Source organism: Pygocentrus nattereri, chromosome 7 (genome assembly GCF_015220715.1).
Source record: "Pygocentrus nattereri isolate fPygNat1 chromosome 7, fPygNat1.pri, whole genome shotgun sequence".
Lineage (NCBI taxonomy): Eukaryota > Metazoa > Chordata > Actinopteri > Characiformes > Serrasalmidae > Pygocentrus > Pygocentrus nattereri.
The window spans coordinates 37,156,452-37,176,008 of NC_051217.1; the positions used below are offsets into that span (position 1 = coordinate 37,156,452).

General features: G+C 39.6%; 1 protein-coding gene across 3 annotated transcripts in view; it reads left to right on the top strand.

Annotated features, from left to right (window-relative positions):
* The window catches only part of kirrel3b (kirre like nephrin family adhesion molecule 3b), a 288,479-nt gene that overhangs the window by 162,191 nt on the left and 106,731 nt on the right, over nt 1–19,557 (top strand). For all 3 annotated transcript variants that reach the window (XM_017709076.2, XM_037540070.1, XM_017709077.2), the window contains exon 2: nt 17,844–17,993. In XM_017709076.2, coding sequence (XP_017564565.1) covers nt 17,844–17,993 — 150 coding nt within the window. The remainder of the gene's footprint in view (nt 1–17,843; nt 17,994–19,557) is intronic.

Here is a 19,557-nt window from a genome sequence, read left to right on the forward strand (position 1 = left end):
GATCAAGCCTGCACTTTTCATTTCATTTCACTGAATGTTAACAATTGAGAAACATTTTTTTTACAAAACAATATGCACAATCAACCACTCATCTTTTCATCAAATTCAAAGAATAATATAATATTCTTTATCTTGTGCTTACCTTACAAAAGCTAATGTACTATTAATTAAAAGTATATAATCTGTACTTGTTTTAATTATTTTTTTTTTTTATATTTTTAGCTTTCCAAACACACATAAACTACCAAAATGTCCCTTCCAAAAAAAGACAACAGTGAATGGATGGAGATGAAAGCTATTACCGGTTTCTTGCCATCAGCACCATTTAGGTTTCAGAGAAATGCATTTGCCACTCAGGTGCGCTGCACCCAGGTGCAAGCGGAGTTCATCTAGAAAGTAGAGTACATCACAGCAGCTGGAAACTGAGTGCTTGTCCATCATGATGGCCCACTTCCCTGGTACTATCAGACTGCTCTAGATGGAGAAGGGCCAGCCTTATAGACTTCTCTTTATTTAAACTGAAGAAAAATAATAAATAAACTGACTGGCACTTTATTAGAAACATATACCTTGTACTTCCACTCCCTGACCATTTTACGAGCTTCACCTGCCCACTGTACAGGTGTAGAATTACAGACTGTTGTCATGTGGCATGTTTTAGCTGTACTCTATCTCATTTACCGCTGGTCAGTATTATAACAAATTCAATACATATTTGAGTAATTAGTGCGAAAGCTGTTGTGTTTGAGTACAGGCTGTCATTTACTCAGCTACCTGTAGGATGAAAGGGTACATTTGAATGTGCAATCGTTTACCTTTAGTTATGCGCTGAAATGTCACCACTCCATCTACTCATGTATTAATGCCTTTCATCTAATCCATTGCTGACCGATAAATGGAATCTGAAATGCAGGCAATGACCTAGCCCTGAGTCCCCACACTTTCTGTTATGAATTAGATTTCAGATCAAGTATTGAGCCCAAATTCACTATGAATTATGCATTCATTAATCGGGCTGATTCTCAGGGAATGGGTGTGAAGGTCAAGGTTTTTTTGCGCCCATTGAGCATGTGTGTTTTCATAGATTTTTAAGGCAAAATGACTGACTCTGTAAAGAAAATAATTTCTTTTTGGTTAGTGTGATTAAGATTAGGATTACGTTTATGGTTAGGCTTAGAAAAGTCTCCATATATACATACTCCACTGAGCCAAGACATTGATAGTACTCAAAGCTGATGGTTAATGTTCATTGTCTTGTAACAAAGGCACATGTCCAGGGCTGGGATGTATTAGATGATAAGCGAAACATTGCTTCTTGTAATTGATGCTTTGGATATGGGAGAAATGGGCAGGCATGAAGACCTAAGGGACTTGGTCATTATGGCCACACAGATAGGTCAGAGCATCTTCAAAATGGCAAGGCATTTGGGTTATTCCAGGTTAGCTGTGGTGGGTACCTGCCAAAGGGGTCCTAGGAGGGACAAATCATGAACCAGCAACATGGTGTTAGGCGCCTATGGTTCATCAATGCAGGTAACAAAGGCCATCTGGTCAAAACTGCGAGAAGGGCTACTGTGGTACAAATAACAGAACCTTTTAATGATGGTTATGGGATGAATGTGTGTCAGCACATGGTGTATTGCATGCTGCTGCAAATCAGGTTACAGATCAGTCAAACTACCCAGGTTAAGCCCTGTCCACTGTTGCATGCAAGCACTGGAACTGTATCTTGCTGCAGTGATCCAATGAATCTTGTTTTCTTTTACATTGCATGGACAGCCAGATATATGTGTACCACTTAACTGTGGAAGTGATGGTGCCAGGATGCACTTTGGGAAGAAGGCACGCTAGTGGAGGGAGTGGGATGCTCAGAGCAATGCTATGATGGAAAACCCTGGGTGCTCACATTCACTTGGATGCCAAGCTGGCACATTCTACCTACCTTAAAAAGCACTGCAGACCAGGTACACCCCTTCATGGTAACAGTATTCCCCAAAGGCACCCCTCTTAGCAGGATAGTACACCTTGCCACCCTCCACACATTGTTCGGGAAATGTCTGAGGAACATGAGAAAGAGTTCAGGGTGTGGCCCTGGCTTCCAAATTCCTCAGATCCAATCAAGCATCTGTGGGATGTTCTAGAACAAGTCAGATTCATGGTGGTTCCACTTCACAGCTTACAGGATTTGAAGGATCTGCTATTGAAGTCTTGGTGCCAAAAACCACAGGGCACCTTCAGAGGTCTGGTAGAGTCCATACCTCGGTTCATCAAATACCTAAACAACTTTGGCAAGGGCAAATTGGATTGCAGCATCTCTACTGCAGTGCTGAGAATGATCCACCACCCCAATAGTACCTGCTCTATGAGGGTCCATGAGGGTCCTGTCCATTGAAGAACAGGGTTAAAGAGTGCTAACAAAGTATGCAGAGAAACAGATGGACTACAGAACTCCAAAGTGCACCTATATAGTAAGTGGAGCTGATAAAATGGACAATGAGCGTAGAAACAAGGACATATTGTTCATAATGGTCATAATATTATGGCCGATTGGTGTGAATATTTCATTTAACACATATAGAAAAACATATAAACATAAACACATAACACATATGGGGCATATGTATGACTTGACAGTATATAAAAATAAACTTTGGTGTGTGTGTGGGGGGCGGGGGGGGCGGTGGTAGTACATGAAACTCCAACAAACAGTAAACCCAAGTGGCTGTTTACTTCATTTAGATCTCCTTCGTTCTGGTTGATGAACGTTTACAGACAAGCATAACCATCACAGGCAATGAACTGATAATGTGACTCATTTGAAGCTTTTTACAGCCCAGCCCTGCCAGAATTTAGAAAAAGAACAAAGAAACAAACAAAATTAAATCTAATCTGACATAGTATGATAAGAGCACACCTCCTCAGTTTGGAAGCTGTGCTGATTAATTGATGCGCTTCTCGCCGCCTTTCTGCAGGATTGTCAAATTAGTGATTGCACTGCAGATAATTAAGCGCGTCAATCAAGACCATGGCAGTGGATTAGGGCAAACGTTGAAGGATCGGCTTGTGGAGATGAAGGCCGGGGGCATGACTCTGACTCCCGCAGGGAAGGGCGCCTGTGTAAATTTGCCCTGTCAATCAGCTTGGCCCTTCCTCACCCAGCTGTGTGGGCCAAGGTTGAGGCAGCCAGTACAGGACGAATGACAGAGTGCCGGATGGGAAAGGATAACTAGATGAAGAGACCCAGTAATGTTATGTTAAGAATAATTAGAAGCACTGAGATCGCTTGTGCTTTTAAGGCTGACGTAGTGAGACTTTCATATATGTATTTGCTACTTTTATGAAATATAATTTCCATGCTTAAAACTAGTCGCTGGTATTTTTCAGATTTGGCTGTTATTCAATGTATTATTTAGTCTGATATTTGCCTTTATGCATCATTTTGATCATCTCTTTTATCATTTTCCAGCTGTCGCTTTTATATTGTTCAGTTTTCTGTTGTATTATGTTGTCTTATATTGCCATATGATACCCATATTAGCTGGCTAGCTAGCTAAAGTAACAATTTAGAAACCAGAAAACAAAAAACATTTTATTATCTTTTGTGAAGCTAATTTTTGTTATAGAATTTGTATTATATTTGCATCATTTGTCTAGCTATTCGTCTTTTATTACTCAATAAGCTGTCATTTAAATGCTAGCTGACCTGTGAGCTAGTTAAGCCACCTGTTTACCAGAAATAAAGTAACAAATTCCTTTGTTTTGCACAGTTGATCTTGGTTTGATCAGTTTGATCGTTTTTCTAGCCATCACATATTGTTTGAACAGCTATCATTTTCATGATGATGGCAAGCTAGCTAGCTAACCTAACTGTTTATCAGAAAATGTTCAGCATTTTTCATTAAGCTTTGCAAAACTGTAAAAAAAAAAAAAAGCTGTCAGTTACATGGTTCAAATAATTGTCATTTCATTTACGGTATTTGGCAGACACTCTTATCCAGAGCGATTTGATTATTGTTACACAGGCAGGTGAAGGCAGTGTTAGGAGTCTTGCCCAAGGACCCTTATTGGTATAGTGTAGGGTGTTTGCCCAGGTGGGGATTGAACCATCATCTACAGCGTAGAAGGCAGAAGTGTTACCCACTACACTAACCGACCACTTTGGTTGCTATCTTTCATGCTATCTGGCTAGCTGGCTGGCTAGCTAGCTAAGCCAGTTGGTTACCAGAAAACATTTTAGTTAAAATTTGCAAAGCTTCAATTAAGTTTGATGGAGAATTGTCAGCATGCCTGTATAACATTTCTAGCCATCACTATTACATTTTTTAAACCACTGTTATATTAATGTTAGCTGGCTAGATAGCTAGCTTAGCTATGCTAACTGGTTACCAGAAAATAAACATTGTTTTTTTTTTTTAATTAAGCTTTGCAAAAATCACATTTATTTGTTGTTCCAAATATGATGTTTTATTTTTCTAGCTGTTTTTTTTTTCTATCATGTTGTTAAAATAGCTGTCATGACAATGTTAGTTCGGGTACCTAGGTAAATTTATGATTTACCAGAAATTAGCAACATTTTTCAGTAATTGTCACAAAAAGGTTACATGTATCTGTTGTATCTTTTTTTTATAGTTGTTACTATTTTATTGTTCAAACAGTTGCCATATTAATGTTAGCTAGCTAGCACTTTTTTCATTAAGGCTTATAAAAGTCACATGTAGTTCTTCTATCATCAGCTTTATCATTTTTTCACTGTTTTGGATGGAGCAGCAAAAAGTTGATACCTTTAAATTAGTTATAAACATATTATAAAACACATTATAAAACTGTCTCTATAATTAGAAGTGCAAATAAGAGCTCGGAATAAAATCATTTTCTTATATGCTAGCCAATTTTAGCTAATGACATGTTATTCCATGTATTCCATATTATGACCTTTTCTGTATCTCTGAATAAAAAAACTGATTTCTTCTACAATGACTGCTTTGAGTTTTGGTGCTGGACTATGCTCCTGGTCACTGGGTGCTGCCTGAAAAATCGACTCATGCCTGTGCGTTTCAGCTGAAAGAGTAAGGAATTAGTGATGCAGGGAAAGATGAGGCCTCGATAAGCACGGCATTTGGAGTCCGCAGCAAGAGCGCTGATTGATCCAGCCATCAGACCAGGCCCAATGGGTAGAATTCAATTAGGCTGTGCTGGCCTCTGATAGAGTAATCCATATTACTCTCGTTTGTGTTTACTCTAGCTCCCAGGGTGTGGATTAGCTGATGCCCACAAGGACTCTGTCGTTTATGATGTCCTCGAATACATTAGTATGGCTTCGCCCGCTTAGGTTAGCTTGTGCTGAGTTCATTTTATGTTTGTGGTAAATCTGTGGTAGATTTAATCAGAAAGAGGTTTTGGTGCCAAATAATGGTATGTGCTAAAGAACCTGTATCAACTGTATTAAGGAAAATCCCTTCAAGATAAAAATAGTCTCTTGCACTGTCTGCAATGCCACTGTAGGTATGAAGAACATACACTCATATGTTTCCAGGGAAAGAAAGTATCATATTTAACATTGTTAATTTAGCTTTATATTAACCACAAATTCCATGATTTTTATTCAGAGATTTTGGACAATCTGCTCCAAAGTCTTATATGCCTAACCACAAATATAAGACTAAATACGTTCATGGAACTAACATTTTCATGCTGATTCCTCCATCTTCCTTCTAAAGAGTCTGCATTGATGCTCACCCAGTGTTGGAGGGTTTAATAGCCCACTCCTACCTCCAATAATTACTTTGAGATATCCTTGAATACGGCAAGCCCACCACACGAATGCTCAAATGGAGGAGGAGTGGATAGGCCAAGGTAGTAGGGGCTGGAATGAAACCAGGGGTTCAAGATATCCCTGAAAAACTGCTAAGGTCATGATTAGAGTCATAGGCTCACCAAAGGTCATATAGCAATGGTAATGGCAAGGAGCAGACTGATAATAGCATTGCACTTGCTTCAAGGCTAGCCTTGGTGAGCTAATTAGCTGGCTTAGCAAACCATTTTGAGAGTGTAGCATAATACATTTGTCTATAATCAATATGTTGGTTTGTAAGCATAGCTGAGGTCTGCATAGTAGTAATATCTTTCATAGAAACAATTTAAAGAAAACAAGGAGGTGAAATATGGGGCAGTGGGAACATAGCTGTTTCCTAGAAAACTACAATGAGGGTAACTGAGGGCCAAGGGATGCAGGTACCTGGGAAAACATGTCTGTTGCTAAAGTTACAAAGAAGAAACACTAGGCCTGAGGAAAAAAGGGCTCTGGAAACATGAGGCTGTTTCCTCGACATCCCAGGGTACGAATTAAACTCCTGGAGCATAGAACCCTTGAAACTTATAGCCCTTGGAACATAGGAATGACTCCCAGATACACTAGCTGCCTTTAATCCAAACATGGTTAAATTAGCTTAATGTAAAACATGACGTTGTGCCTATTACACATGTGGTGGTAGCAGCACATTCAAAGTTGAACTATGAAAGAAGCATATTCAAGACTGCTAATGTCAAAATGGTCTAAAAGAGTGAAGCTTTAGCAAGTAATTGGCAGCCTGGCATATCTTTCCTAAAGTGAGTTGGTTGTAGTACCTTTAATAAACTTGAAATGTGCACTGCAATTTTGTCATCTGCAAAAGCAAAAATATATCAGACTGGGGTCATAGCAAAAAAAAAAAGCCTTGATTGAGACATCTGTGATACATGGGTGGCAATGAAGGAAAGAAATGGAGCAAACTAATGGATTGGACAGCAATTTGGGATGTCATTCCCCCCTCTGCCTGGGCCTTTACAGAGACAGCAAACACAATAAAGGGGAGATTTGTTCTTTCTTCTCCTTCTTTTGTTAGCATAGTGGACCATTCCGCCTGAAAGCAGGAGAGGGATTAGCAGGCTGCTCTCTCCAGCGGCTAGCTAAATGAGCAGTTTCTCCCTAAGGGAGAGGGGCGAGACTCTAGCCTCCACAAAACTCAGGGGTGCGTACTCAACACTAGGCCACAAGAGTCAGATTAACTCACACTCTCCCCAGTGCTCCACTCCACACTTAAGAGACCCAAAACAAGCCCTGAAGGGAGGAAATGGACTCAGGGAGCTAATATTATGGCCTGATTAGCTTAGCGTGTGTGCATGTGATGCAGAGCGACTGTTCCAGTGGTGGTCCTGTAGAAGCGCTGATTACCAAGCTTGAGTGGCTGTGCCACCGCGGCTTCTGATATTAATTTCCGTTCTGATTCACGCGGCGTGAGCAGGGAAAGCGGCCCATGAGCAGTAGATGAAAATGGCGCCATCAAATGGTAAACAAATTACCTTGGAGCGTAACAAAAGCGCCTCAAAAGTAGCTGCCTTCAGCCAGCCTTGGACTAGCGACCTCCTGACCTGCAACAGCCTGGTCTGGACGATATCTAGTCATGGACGGAGAACAGTCCAGTGAGTATGGATAGCATTCAAAGTTATTTTATTCTGTTTCTGTATGTGCCATGCATGTTGTGTTCATGTGGGTTGCACGCAACGGTGGACTTAGCGCACCACTGGTTATTGACTTCCTAATGCAGACGATGAATGGAGCCATTTCAGCCTTTTAAAGTGTTCTTCACTTGAAGTCATACAGAAGTCATCTCCAAATGCTGCTGTCACATTGATTTTGATATGAAAAGAATGTGATCTGACAGTTCTGACTTTGGGGGCTTCTTACTCAAGCAAACAAGAGATAAGTTACAGGCGTAGCCTTTGTGTTGCCATTACTTTGATGGAGCACATATTATTTCAAACATAACAGTTTGAAATCATGATGCCGTTTCATGTTCATAGCTCGTTAAGCAGTTGGAGCAGACTGCATCGGGCCGCAATGGCAGCATTTTCTCACTTTAGAATAGCCATAGATGACATGGTTGCAGGTGGGGAGTTTCAATTTCAAATATTGATGCGGTTTCATGTGTAGAATCAAACAAGTATAATATACAGTTGCAATTGGTTGCATTATTTTTGCCTCTTTTGCTCAAACTTTTGCTCAAAGACCCTAAGAAAGAAATTTTCCATCTAAAAAGCAATGCATTTTTGGACTGATGTCTAGTGAGAGCAACAACAGCTCCATGTTTCAACCAATAAGTGTATACAGCACCTATATATCTCTCATATATCTGCATGCAATATAAACACATCCGTATGGATGCTTGTTACAGTGGAGGCTCTTAAGGGTAACTGGATCTTTCCGCATTGCTCTTGTTTTTGTTAGTTTGCTGCTCATTGATTTATCCAAAGGTCTCTCTGGAGAAACTTGAACAAAAGAGCTACAACCTTGGAATCAATCATAGAAAAATGCAGTGTGTGAGTAGCTGAGCCTGCACTATTACGGTTTGGCAGATCAAACTGGGAAAATGTTTGAACATTGTTAAAAACATATTGCTGTTGTTGTCCCCCAAACTTTAGGAGAAGGAAAAAAAACATACTTTACTTTGAATGTAAGTCAGTGGAACCAGACTTTTTCTCCACATCATTTTAGGTTATCTATTTTCGTCCATTCATCATGAAATTTACACACAATATAGTGGGTAACAGGTATTTTCAAATTATGTCAAAAGCTGAAAAATGTCAAAAATAGAGATTACCTCTGACAATAGCGATATATTATGTGATAATATAATATGAAATATAAATTTAATAGGGTAACTTTAATGGCCCAAATAGAATTTCAAAATGTTTGGGGTTTCCCATTGTATATATTTCATGCAGCCATGAGCCACCAGTAGGTGTCACCCAAGAAAACATATAGCATTATTAAATTTGCAGTATAGCAAAGTAGAGTGGAAGAGAGTGACCAGAGGAATGGTCTGGTCACCATTCCCAAAAACCATGTATTTAGAGACATAGAAACACCTTAGTGGCACAAAACACAAAAATGTTGTTTCATCATTTTTTCCCAAAGCTCATTTGACAATGATTTCGCTATTAGCTGTTCATGCACAGATCCGCTGTTAAAGTGTGATTTTATCAACTTAACTGCAAGAGCAAAAAAAGAACAGCAGTTTTTCACACTTTGTGTGTCTCCAGACTTGACAAGGTATCACCACGATGATGATAATGAACACGGCAGGGAAAAAATTACATACTATGTGTCACAAGCATGGCTTTGATAAGCCTATGATTTTTCAGTAATTGTTGATGTCATTCAAGCATGGGACTTTACCTTCAAAAGTTTATGAAACTACGAAATAAGCCGCTGAGTTTTTGAGGACAATTCTTTTTGATTTTCCTACACAGTTTCTGATCCATATTAATGCTCCTTACTGATTAAATAATGTTGGTTTTTATAGTTGCTCTCAGAGCATGGCATTCCCAGTAGAACTCTTCTCTTTGGTTTGAGCTGAAGAGAAGCCCGAGGGACTGGCGAACTGTCAGTCTGCATCTTTCTCAAGCCAAACCACGCATCTCTATAACTGACTGACTCTAATACATGCAGCCATGCACTTGGACACAGCCTGGCCCTGCTGACAGTGGACAGATTAGTGTCCAAGTGACACAGATCTTTGCTTGCTTATCCAGAGAAGGGGTTCTTCTAGGAGGGAACCCATTGTTGAAGAAAGCCTAGGTAATGGTGATTGGTATAGTGTCATTGGTAATACCTTTGCCTACTATACAATACCCTTCCTGGACAAGCATCCTATACTTTACTAATAAGAGTCCTTGGACTAGACTCCTAACATTACCTTTGACAGTAAGTCACTCTTCCAACTGCTGTTAATGTAAACAAAAAGCTTATCAACCTGAGCTGGACTTCCTCAAAGCTCCAGAGAAAGTTCCTGGACATTTTATTTCCTGTTTCTCCATGCTTCATCTCTTCCTACCTTGTCCTGTTCTACCCCTACTGTGAGCGACACATGTTCTAATGGATATGCTTTGCACATTAGAAAGGTTCTGCACACTAGCACATCTCATTTACAAACAACATTACTTAAGGAACCATCCACTGAACAGTTCCTTCACAAAGCAAAAATGGTTCTTCCAATAGCTTTACTCCAGAGAACTGCTTTGGTAATTATATTTTAAGTGTGTAGAGTTTTACCGTCTCATAGATCCAGAAAAAATTCATGGACTCTTCCTCCCTCATCCTCTTTCCCCTATCTCAGTCCCCACTGTGAACTACATATGTTCTGCTGAAGATTCCTTAAATTTTAGAAAGGTTTTCACACCCTCTCATGTCATTCACAAAGTGGGTTCTTTAAGTAAGTACATTTGATGGTTCTTCACACTTTGGAGAGTGTACAGCTGAACTTTTTAATAAGTGTGGACAAATTTCCTGGACTTTTAATGTAGCCGTTTTGTCATACTTTGGGTGTATTCTGGAATCACCAATGGTTTCTCCAAATCTCCAAAGGTTTGTTTTGGAAATACATTCATTATGGACTCATTTTAATTGAACATCTCTTAAATGCCCATATTTGTGTTTGGGTATGTATCTTGCTTACATTCTAGTTCACATATTAGAAAATAAACTGGTGTTAGTTGTTCTTCCTCTTCATGTACATTTGCTCATTTAGCCAGACAGGACTTTGGAGTTTATTCAACAGAGGCACCCGTTGTTCCAGAGAGCAAAAGGTGTAGAAGATGGGGTACAACCATATAGGTAATTCCTTAATTAGCTGTCTTGGTGGAAATCTACAGTACAGAGAGTGAGAGGCGCTCCAGGCATTCTATAGTAACGGACACCATTGACAGGTCTGCAGTGAGAAAACACACCATGAATACCGATAGGCAGACACCCACATGCACGCACACCTGCTCTGCCTGTCAGGCTGATTGTATCTTGTGGCCTTCCAGATGAGTACAGTATGCCTAGACAGTCCCTTTTCATCTGTTGTTTCTTTGCAGACACCTTTTTCCTCACTTGCCTTGATTATCACAGTTAATAAGGCGTCAATAAGAGGGATTAGCATTCATGCGCAGTCAGAGTCATAACGTGTGTGTGTGTGTGTGTATATATATATATATATATATATATATATATATATATATATATATACACACAGTAGGCCTGCTGCTCTGTATGCTCAGCAAGTCACTAATCACAGCTTCTTAATTCCAGCCTCATGCAGGCATTGGCACTGATCTCTCAGCTTTGGGAGGCGACCTGAATTGTTTTAAGCTTTAGAAGTTGTTGTCATTGTTTGTGTTATATTAGTTCTTTCTTACATATAACTCATTTTTAAGAAAGCTTAGTAAAACCTAATTAGATGGAGGTAAACTAACTTGACTTTTATATGTATTATTCAATATTTTGGGGGATAAACTGGAATTGATATATGCTACATGATATCATGCAATTTATTTTGTCTTGCCAGGCTTTTTTTTTTTTTTTTTTTTTTTTAATATGAAGGAGATTAAGTTCCACTTCTTTCTCAATGACAAACAACTATGAAATTTAGTTCATAGTTGTTTGTCCAGCCACTGGTGCTGGAGCCCTTCTTCTTTTTCTTATTATTTATTATGTAATTATGTATTTATATGTAATAGTTTTGCAAAGGGACAATAACTTTAGCCTTCCAGGGGTTAATCTCTCCCAGAGTCGAGGTGAGGCCGAGCAGAGGAATCCGCGCTTCTCCACTTGGTCGAGCACCACGCTCGACTGACTGCACAGCTGGTGCTCTCACAAAATGAGGGAGGAAAAAGGAGGAAGAGGAGGATGAGGATGAGGAGGGAGGAAGAGTAGGGAGGAGGAAGGAGGGACGAAGGGCTTGAGACAAGGCCGGCCAGGCCAGTGGAGCGGAACACTGACAGATGCGACGATGGCTTGAAAGAATGTGTGTGTGTGAGAGAGAGAGAGAGAGAGAGAGAGAGAGTTCCTTCTGTGGAGCTCATCCCCCTCCACTCTTCCTCCTTCCTCCTCCCCTCGTCTCAGTCCCCACTGTGACCTACATATGCATTCTGCTGCTTGAAATGTTTACAGTGAGTGAGCTAGGCTTTGCGTTTAGCCGGGCAAGTGGACACACCAGGTGGCGTGGGCAGAATGTAAGCCACTCTGGGATGGACATTTAGTCCTGACCAAAGCCATCTACCTCCTTGTGCTGAAGGCTCTTCAGCCTAGCTACACAAATCCTACTGATCAGTACATATAGGGGTATAGTCTATATACACATCGCTGCTGTTGGAAGAAAACCTCGTATCTCCATTTCTGTCATTTTTCAGTTTTTGACATAATTTCAAAGGACCTGCTGCCCTTTACATTGTGTGTAAATTTCATGATGAATTTAACCTAAGTTTTACAACCACAAGATCTGGTCTATATGTAGTTCTCCATGCAAAACTTGACATTGATTGGCCTTTAGAGAGTGCTATGGTAATTTGAACACATTCAAGCCATATTACCACATTATTCTACAGATGAGCAAGTTCAAGTCTTTTAGCTGAACAGCTTTCAAACACAAGTTTTCAAACACAATGTCCAAAATGAAATTTCTTGTCAAGTATTTTCACTCCTTTGATTAAAGTCTACTATATTGGGGGCATTAAGGTTACTGTACTAGGGTCAGACGGTTCAATCTGACCAAAGCTTGGGAAACATCTTGTCTGAAGACCTTTTATCAACAGTCACGATGAATGGACTTTTTTTAACGGCCTTTAATTTAGTTTGTGTGTGTGTAAAGGTACTATTTTTGTGCAGAAGATCCTGCTGTGCAGAGCAGTGCTTGGGCCCCAGAGATTGCTACCGGCAGATATATTTCCACATTGGATGCCTTCACTGTTGCTTCCACTAAAAGGGCTTTGCTGAGGATGTGCTCTGCATCTGTCTCGTCCAATAGTGAATCCTAAAATAGAAAGAAACGCACTGACTTACCTGTGCTGAATAAAGAAAGCTTCTATGTCTCGTGAGAAATTGTTTTTTTTTTTTGTTTTTTTTTCTCCAAGTTCAGGGGGAGCCTATTGATATTCATAAACAGTACTGGCTCTCTTGTTTCTTACTGTTATTTCTTTATTTACTTTTTCTTTAAAAAAAATACTAATTAGCTGTTAGGAGTAATCAGAATAATTATGGGATGGCGTACAGTAATAATTAGCGATGAATGGGTGTCCTGATGTTTGGGGAGGTGAGGTGGTGGCAACCCGCAGAAAAGCATCTAAATTTGGCTAATTTGTAGTGGTGACAGGAGAGCTATGACTAGGTGATGGGAAGGGGGTACGAAGCAGGTACAAAGCAGGGAAAACACAGGGGGGGATTACAGCCGATTGCACCAAACACACACACACACACACACAGACAGCTCTGGAGGGGTGACAATGCCAGTGATTGCAGAGACAAGGCAAAGAAAAGAAGGAATGCTTTCTTGCCATTCTTCACGACTCCAAGACACTAAAACACACACCAGTTTGTATTCGTGTCTTTGCTGGGTCATTTTATTGACATCTTTATTACAGTAGCTAACTCCTGTAGCACTTTGTTCATGTGGGGACCAGCTAAATGTCCCCATAAGTTTTCAGTCATTCAGCTGCAGCCAAGCACTGCCATGTATCACATATTTTCCATGTTTTCCATCATTCTTGGCACATTTATTTGGCTCCTACAAAGCACTAAATGTATGTTATCCAAACACACAGTAGTGTATATGTCTTGTCTTCCATTGCCTTCTGTATGACCAAAGAAAAATGGGCTGGGGAAAGTTACCCACAATATATACATACACACACACACACACATTTTTCGAAGCTGCTTCTCCCTCAGGGTAGTGGGGAGTTGCTGGAGCTTATCCCAGCTGTCATTGGGTGGAAGGCAGGACACACCCTGGACAGGTCGCCAGTCCATCGCAGGGTAGACAGACAGACATACACATTCACACACACACTCAAACCTAGGGGCAATGTAGCATGTCCCATTGGTCTGATTGCATGTCTTTGGACTTTGGGAGGAAAACGGAGGAACCCACAATATAATTAGTTTTTATTTAATATAATCATCATCTTTGTTGTGTTTACACATATGCATATTTTTGTCCACACGTATTATCTGTTTTTGATTGTTAAGTTTTGGTTTGAAACGAAACTAAAATGGTCAAGAAAGGATTACAAGGCCCAGTGAAAAATTCAATCAAAATGTATTTCTTCTACAACATCTTAGTAAATACAACCAAGCTAGATCTCCCATTAGCTTGGACTTCAGGAGCTAAACCATAGATCAACTTGTTAATCTGACCACCATAATAAGGAACTAACAGTGAATTCAACCAATCATGTTTTGTGGTTTATAATGGGCAGGGCCAACTTCATGAGAAAAATGTCTTTAGGCCTTCTGGAAGTCATAGATACATCTCTGACTGCCAGCATGAGTGGTATCCCAAACAAAGCATTTCATTCAGTTGTTAGAAAGAGAAAACGGTGACATCCAGGGCTTTTTACTGAAGTAAATGTAGAACAGATTAAAATATACATTGATGCCTTCAAAATCTTCAAATGTCCATGTTCAACCCCATAAAATCCCAGGCGTATTACATACTAAGGCTTAATACTCAGTATCTGCATGGACTACAATACAAACAGAGTAGTTATTCTAAGATTATAAAAGTGTGTAGTAAAACTTTGGACCCACTTGTGGGTTCTGGCTGTTTAAGGGGTTAATCTAGAACAGCTCAAAAATGTTTTTATGAATCAACACTAGCTCAGTGCTATTATATGTTTTTTTACAGGAATTAGTAGAAATTAGCATAATTGTAGGTGTTTTTACCTCATTTATGACATGGTTTTGACAATTATAGCCCAAAGTGAAAGACTATCTCAGACAATCACACTTGTTCAATCACACAACCTCACACATCATTCTGGGGACATTTTCTGAGGTCCCCACAAGGAGCTCTATACCCACTAGCACACATGTTTTTATTGCTTCCCTTGAATGATATTTCAGTGTTCTTCATTATGACTGTAACTACACGCTGTTGTGGAGCACATAATTGAACCCGATCAGGAATCAAATGCTGATGTTTTACTTTTACCAATAAAATACAAACAAAAATGAATGAATGAATGAATGAATGAATTAATTAATTAATTGTGTAAAAAAGCATTTTTTTCATTATGGGGTCTGGCACTATACTGAGGCAAACAAACACACACACACACACACACACACACACACACACACACACACACACACACACACAGACGGAGAAAGAGATTACAAAACAAACAAATAAATAAATAAATACAGCTCCTCACAGGCAAAGCCTCCTAGGCTTCAAAGATGAAGTGCCCAATATATGCCAGTGGATTCCATGTACATTTTTCTTTCCTTTCCGAGTCTTGATTTAATAATAGGGACAGCACATGCGCGGATCCGCCGGGGAGAATTTGTATAAATCAATCTGTGAATGTGTGTTTACCTCTTAACAAGCCATGCATCATGTCGCACTCGAAGCAGGACAAGAGAAGGACTGATGCTTTTGCTAATACAAAACCTCCGCAGCAATTACAGGCACGCTGCTGCATTCCTGTGATCAGTTAGGCCTTTTTTCTCACATTGAGAGAAGTGTTTGTTTTTCTGTCATTTTCCATACATCTCTGGTTTTCTTTCACTTGAATCTGCTAGAAAAAGGTGTGCAAATGCAATACAGTGCATCATGTTATGATGTTGTCTGATCGTTATAAACTTTATCATGTCCCCAGTCACTCTGGTGCATCTATAAATATAAATGAACGTCTGTAACCAACTTTACAGACACATTTGCAGGTTCTTATTTTACAAATAAAGCTGTCCATTGAAATGATTTTGTGAACCAAAAGTGTTTTTTCTATTGTAACCTAAGAATCTTTTTTGACACCTTTACAAATAAAGGTCTAATGTTGATTCATTTACAGTATTCAGATCTAAATTGTATAAGTTGCTTTATACAAAAAAAACACATTTATTTATTCCAAGTGATTTCAAACCTTTGCATAGTAGTGTAATAGTCTTGCCTTGTTCTAAGGGCCCACAATAAAGCAGTGCAGACAGGGTCAAAATAACCCAGTCCTGGACAGTTCCATATAAGATACAGCTGAATGCTCTGCCACTGCTGCCATTAATGCGCTCCATTACATTTCTCTGCAAGCAAGCATTTCTCCATCCAGCTCCGCATGGATGGAGAAATGTGTGCAGATTGCTCCATTTCTTTATGTATCAGTGAGTGTGTCTTTGCAACACAGTAATAAAGGCATGTTGTGGCAGGAAATGAAAGACATTCATTCTACTGTATTGCAGCAACTTCTTTTGTACAACAGGCAGCTCTGTGAACAAAGCCAGACTGAAGTAAGCATTAGACAGACAGAAATGGAGAGTACTTATGTGGTCTGAAAGAGCCCATATCTAGATTATTTCAGTTCAGTTCAATAATATTGTATCAGCATTATGACAAAAAGGAGCAGCTTCCCATGAGTTTGCTTGAATAAAAGGGCTGAATTTTGATCTGAACTTCAAAAGAGTCCAACAAAATTTTGCCCCAACTTGATAATAGACCAACCAAATTCTATGTCAAGCTAACTATAGTCAGGCACAATTCCATGTGAATCCCATTTTAACGTGACAAAATTCAAGTGGGCCCAACTGTAGCAAAACTGAATTTTGCCCAAAAATTCCATCACAACCTGATTGTAGTCCAACAAAATTTTGTCTAAATCTGACTGTAGCCTAAAAGTTCTATCTGAACTTAAATGTGACCTAACAAAATTCTGTTTAAACCTGACAGTATTCTGCCCCAACTTGACTGTAACCCAACAAAATTCTATCGGAACCTGAATGTGGCCTAACAAATTTGTGTCTGAATGCTACTGTGGCCTGACAAAATTCCGTCCCAACCTAATTGTAACCCAACAAAAAATCTTTCCTAACCCACTGTAGTGCAAAAAAATTGATCTGGACCCAAAAAAAGCTTGATAAAGTTCTGTTCGAACCAGATTGTAGTCCAAAAAAATTCAGTTCCAACCTAACTGTAGTCCAACAAGACAGTAGTCTGACAAAATTTGGTCTGATCTCAAATTTAGCCCAACAAAATTCTGTCCTAATCCAACTGTAACTAAAAAAAATGCCTGAACCTGACTCCAGCCAATTGTAGCCCAACAACATTGCAGTCTCATAAACTTCACTTCATTTTTCACTCGGCTCTTTGGTTGATGCCATTGCAATCCTCATGTCCACAACAGTTGAGGATTTTTTAGCTAGGAGATGGGTGAACATGTGTTTGTCTCAGGGATGCCTGAGTCACTTCGCCTGTGCGCCGGAGGTGTGAAATTGTCATTTGCCTTGTAAAAAGTCCTTAAAGCTCCACATTCCTAAGGATAGTGCCTGCAAAGTTAGCTCAGCAACAATGACAGTCACACACCCACGTACACAGATTAGAACTGGAGGCAGCTTTTTTTTCAAATGCTAAAACCTTTCTACCACTGACGTTAAGAACAACATTTATGTCTGCTTGTCATGACGACACAGAGGTTAAATTAGTCTCTATATCTCTATCTCTCTCTGTCACTGACACTTCTCCTAAGAGGCCCAAATGCCACAAGGTATCACAGCTAGTGTAATCCACAGTGTGAGCAGCAGTACTTGTGTGCGTGTGTGTGATTTTGTGTGTGTCTCTCTTACATGATGTTGACAGACAGGTAAGAGACCCACTATGCTATTAACATGAGACATTAATTTTAATGCATCGAAAGGCTTTTTCAGAGGGGAGTGCTTGATAGAGTGCTAGTAATGTTAGCCTACGCTTAAACTGACATGAGATGTTTCAAGGCAAGCTGTCAGAGATCCAAGAATTTGACTGACTCTCTCTCTCTCTTTCTCTCTGTCTCTTTTGTAACAGGGGTGCTTGCCATGTTTTCCCAGCAGCCCCAGGACCTGGTAGTGGTAGCTGGTCAGCCTGTCACACTGCCATGCTCAATTCCTGGCTACCACGGTGTTGTGCTGTGGATCAAAGATGGCCTGGCTTTGGGTGTCGGAAGAGACCTATCAGGTAAAAGCCAACCCCCCACCCCCACCAAAAAAAAAAAAAGAAACATAAAGGAAAGGTGTGATTGTCAAAGTTTCTTAAAATTTCAGTGTTAAACAAAACAGGAGGCTGCCAGCGATGAAAGAATCTGTCCATGTTTCCTGTTAATTTGTTAATTTGATAGCAAATTAACAGCTCTTACCCTTTCCTCCCCATTAAGCCAGACTCTCAAATCTCCAAAGTGCTTTTAGAGGGAACTTCTGGTAATGAGGGTTCACTTAGCTTAGGTACACATTAAGATGCAACATTGTTTTCTCTTTCTCTCTTTTCTTCTTACTTTCTGCAAAATGACCTGTGTAATTGCTGCCAGATGTTAAAAAAGGACTAGAAGTAGCCCTCCAAAATATAGCCCACAGACCCGTGAAGTACTTTTAGCTTTTAGATAGCTTTTGAAGTGCATCTCTTCCTTGTTAACAAATTGTTGCTTGCATTGTATCAGCCTAATTGTTTGATTCTGTGTAATGCTGGTTGGATTACAATTCCTGCACTCTTTTGGTCCTCTAATGCATATTCATAAAAGTCTCAATTTTCTGACAAACAGTAGCAGTCAAGATTTTTGATGCACCTACTTATGGAAGGCTTTTGCTTATTTTTTAAACTGGTAATATATGTAAACTATGGAATAATGCAAATTAATTGGGGGGGGGGTATTTCAAATACCCTTTCAACAGGTATATGATTGGCTCCTAGGGACCTCATGGTTGTGAAAAATGAAATCGGATAAATCATTTTGAATCTCCCTGTAACTTCACATAATGTTTAATATTACCTTTTCTTTCTGAATCGCACATAAATGTCATGCATTCAAGCACAAGATTTTGATCAAAATAACTCCACAATTCTGAAAAACATTCAATCAAGTGTGTATAAACTTAGATATACACACGTGCAGAGCGGAACGTGCCTTAATGTGAGCACAATATGTGCACACATTGCCGAAATGAATGATCTACTTATGGCTGTAGAGAAGACCACCCACTCACTGTATGTGTTAGTGAGGTGCAGGGCACAAAAATGGATATACAACAATGTGTAATAGTGTTAATAACATACAGTGCAAAAGTCATAGACCACTCATCATTCATTTCCAACACTTCCAACAAGTTACATAAGGAAAAAGAAAGTCAAAAGGTCAAAAACAGGAGTTTCAAAAAAAGTAGGAAAATAGGGCAACCCTGAAAGACCTGGTAGACCACCAAACTATCGACGGCAAATGAACAGCACTCAAATCTTTCATATTTGAGAGGAGAAAATCAAGCTCTGCTCTTGCTTCAAATCTAAAATCTTCACCAGTTTCTGTCTATCCTTCCAATGCGAGAAGACCACCCAGAGCTATAAATCTGAAATAATCAAGAAGCTGCTACTAAGACAAAGGAAATGGACAAAAAAAGATCATGTGTATCTGAATAGCAAATCCGGACTCCTATGGTTGAACAGTAGGGATATTTCCAAGAAGCATGAAAACATATTTTTTGGCAAAAAAAAACCAAAAACTAATTTGCATGGTACTGTAAGCTTTTTCCCCAGA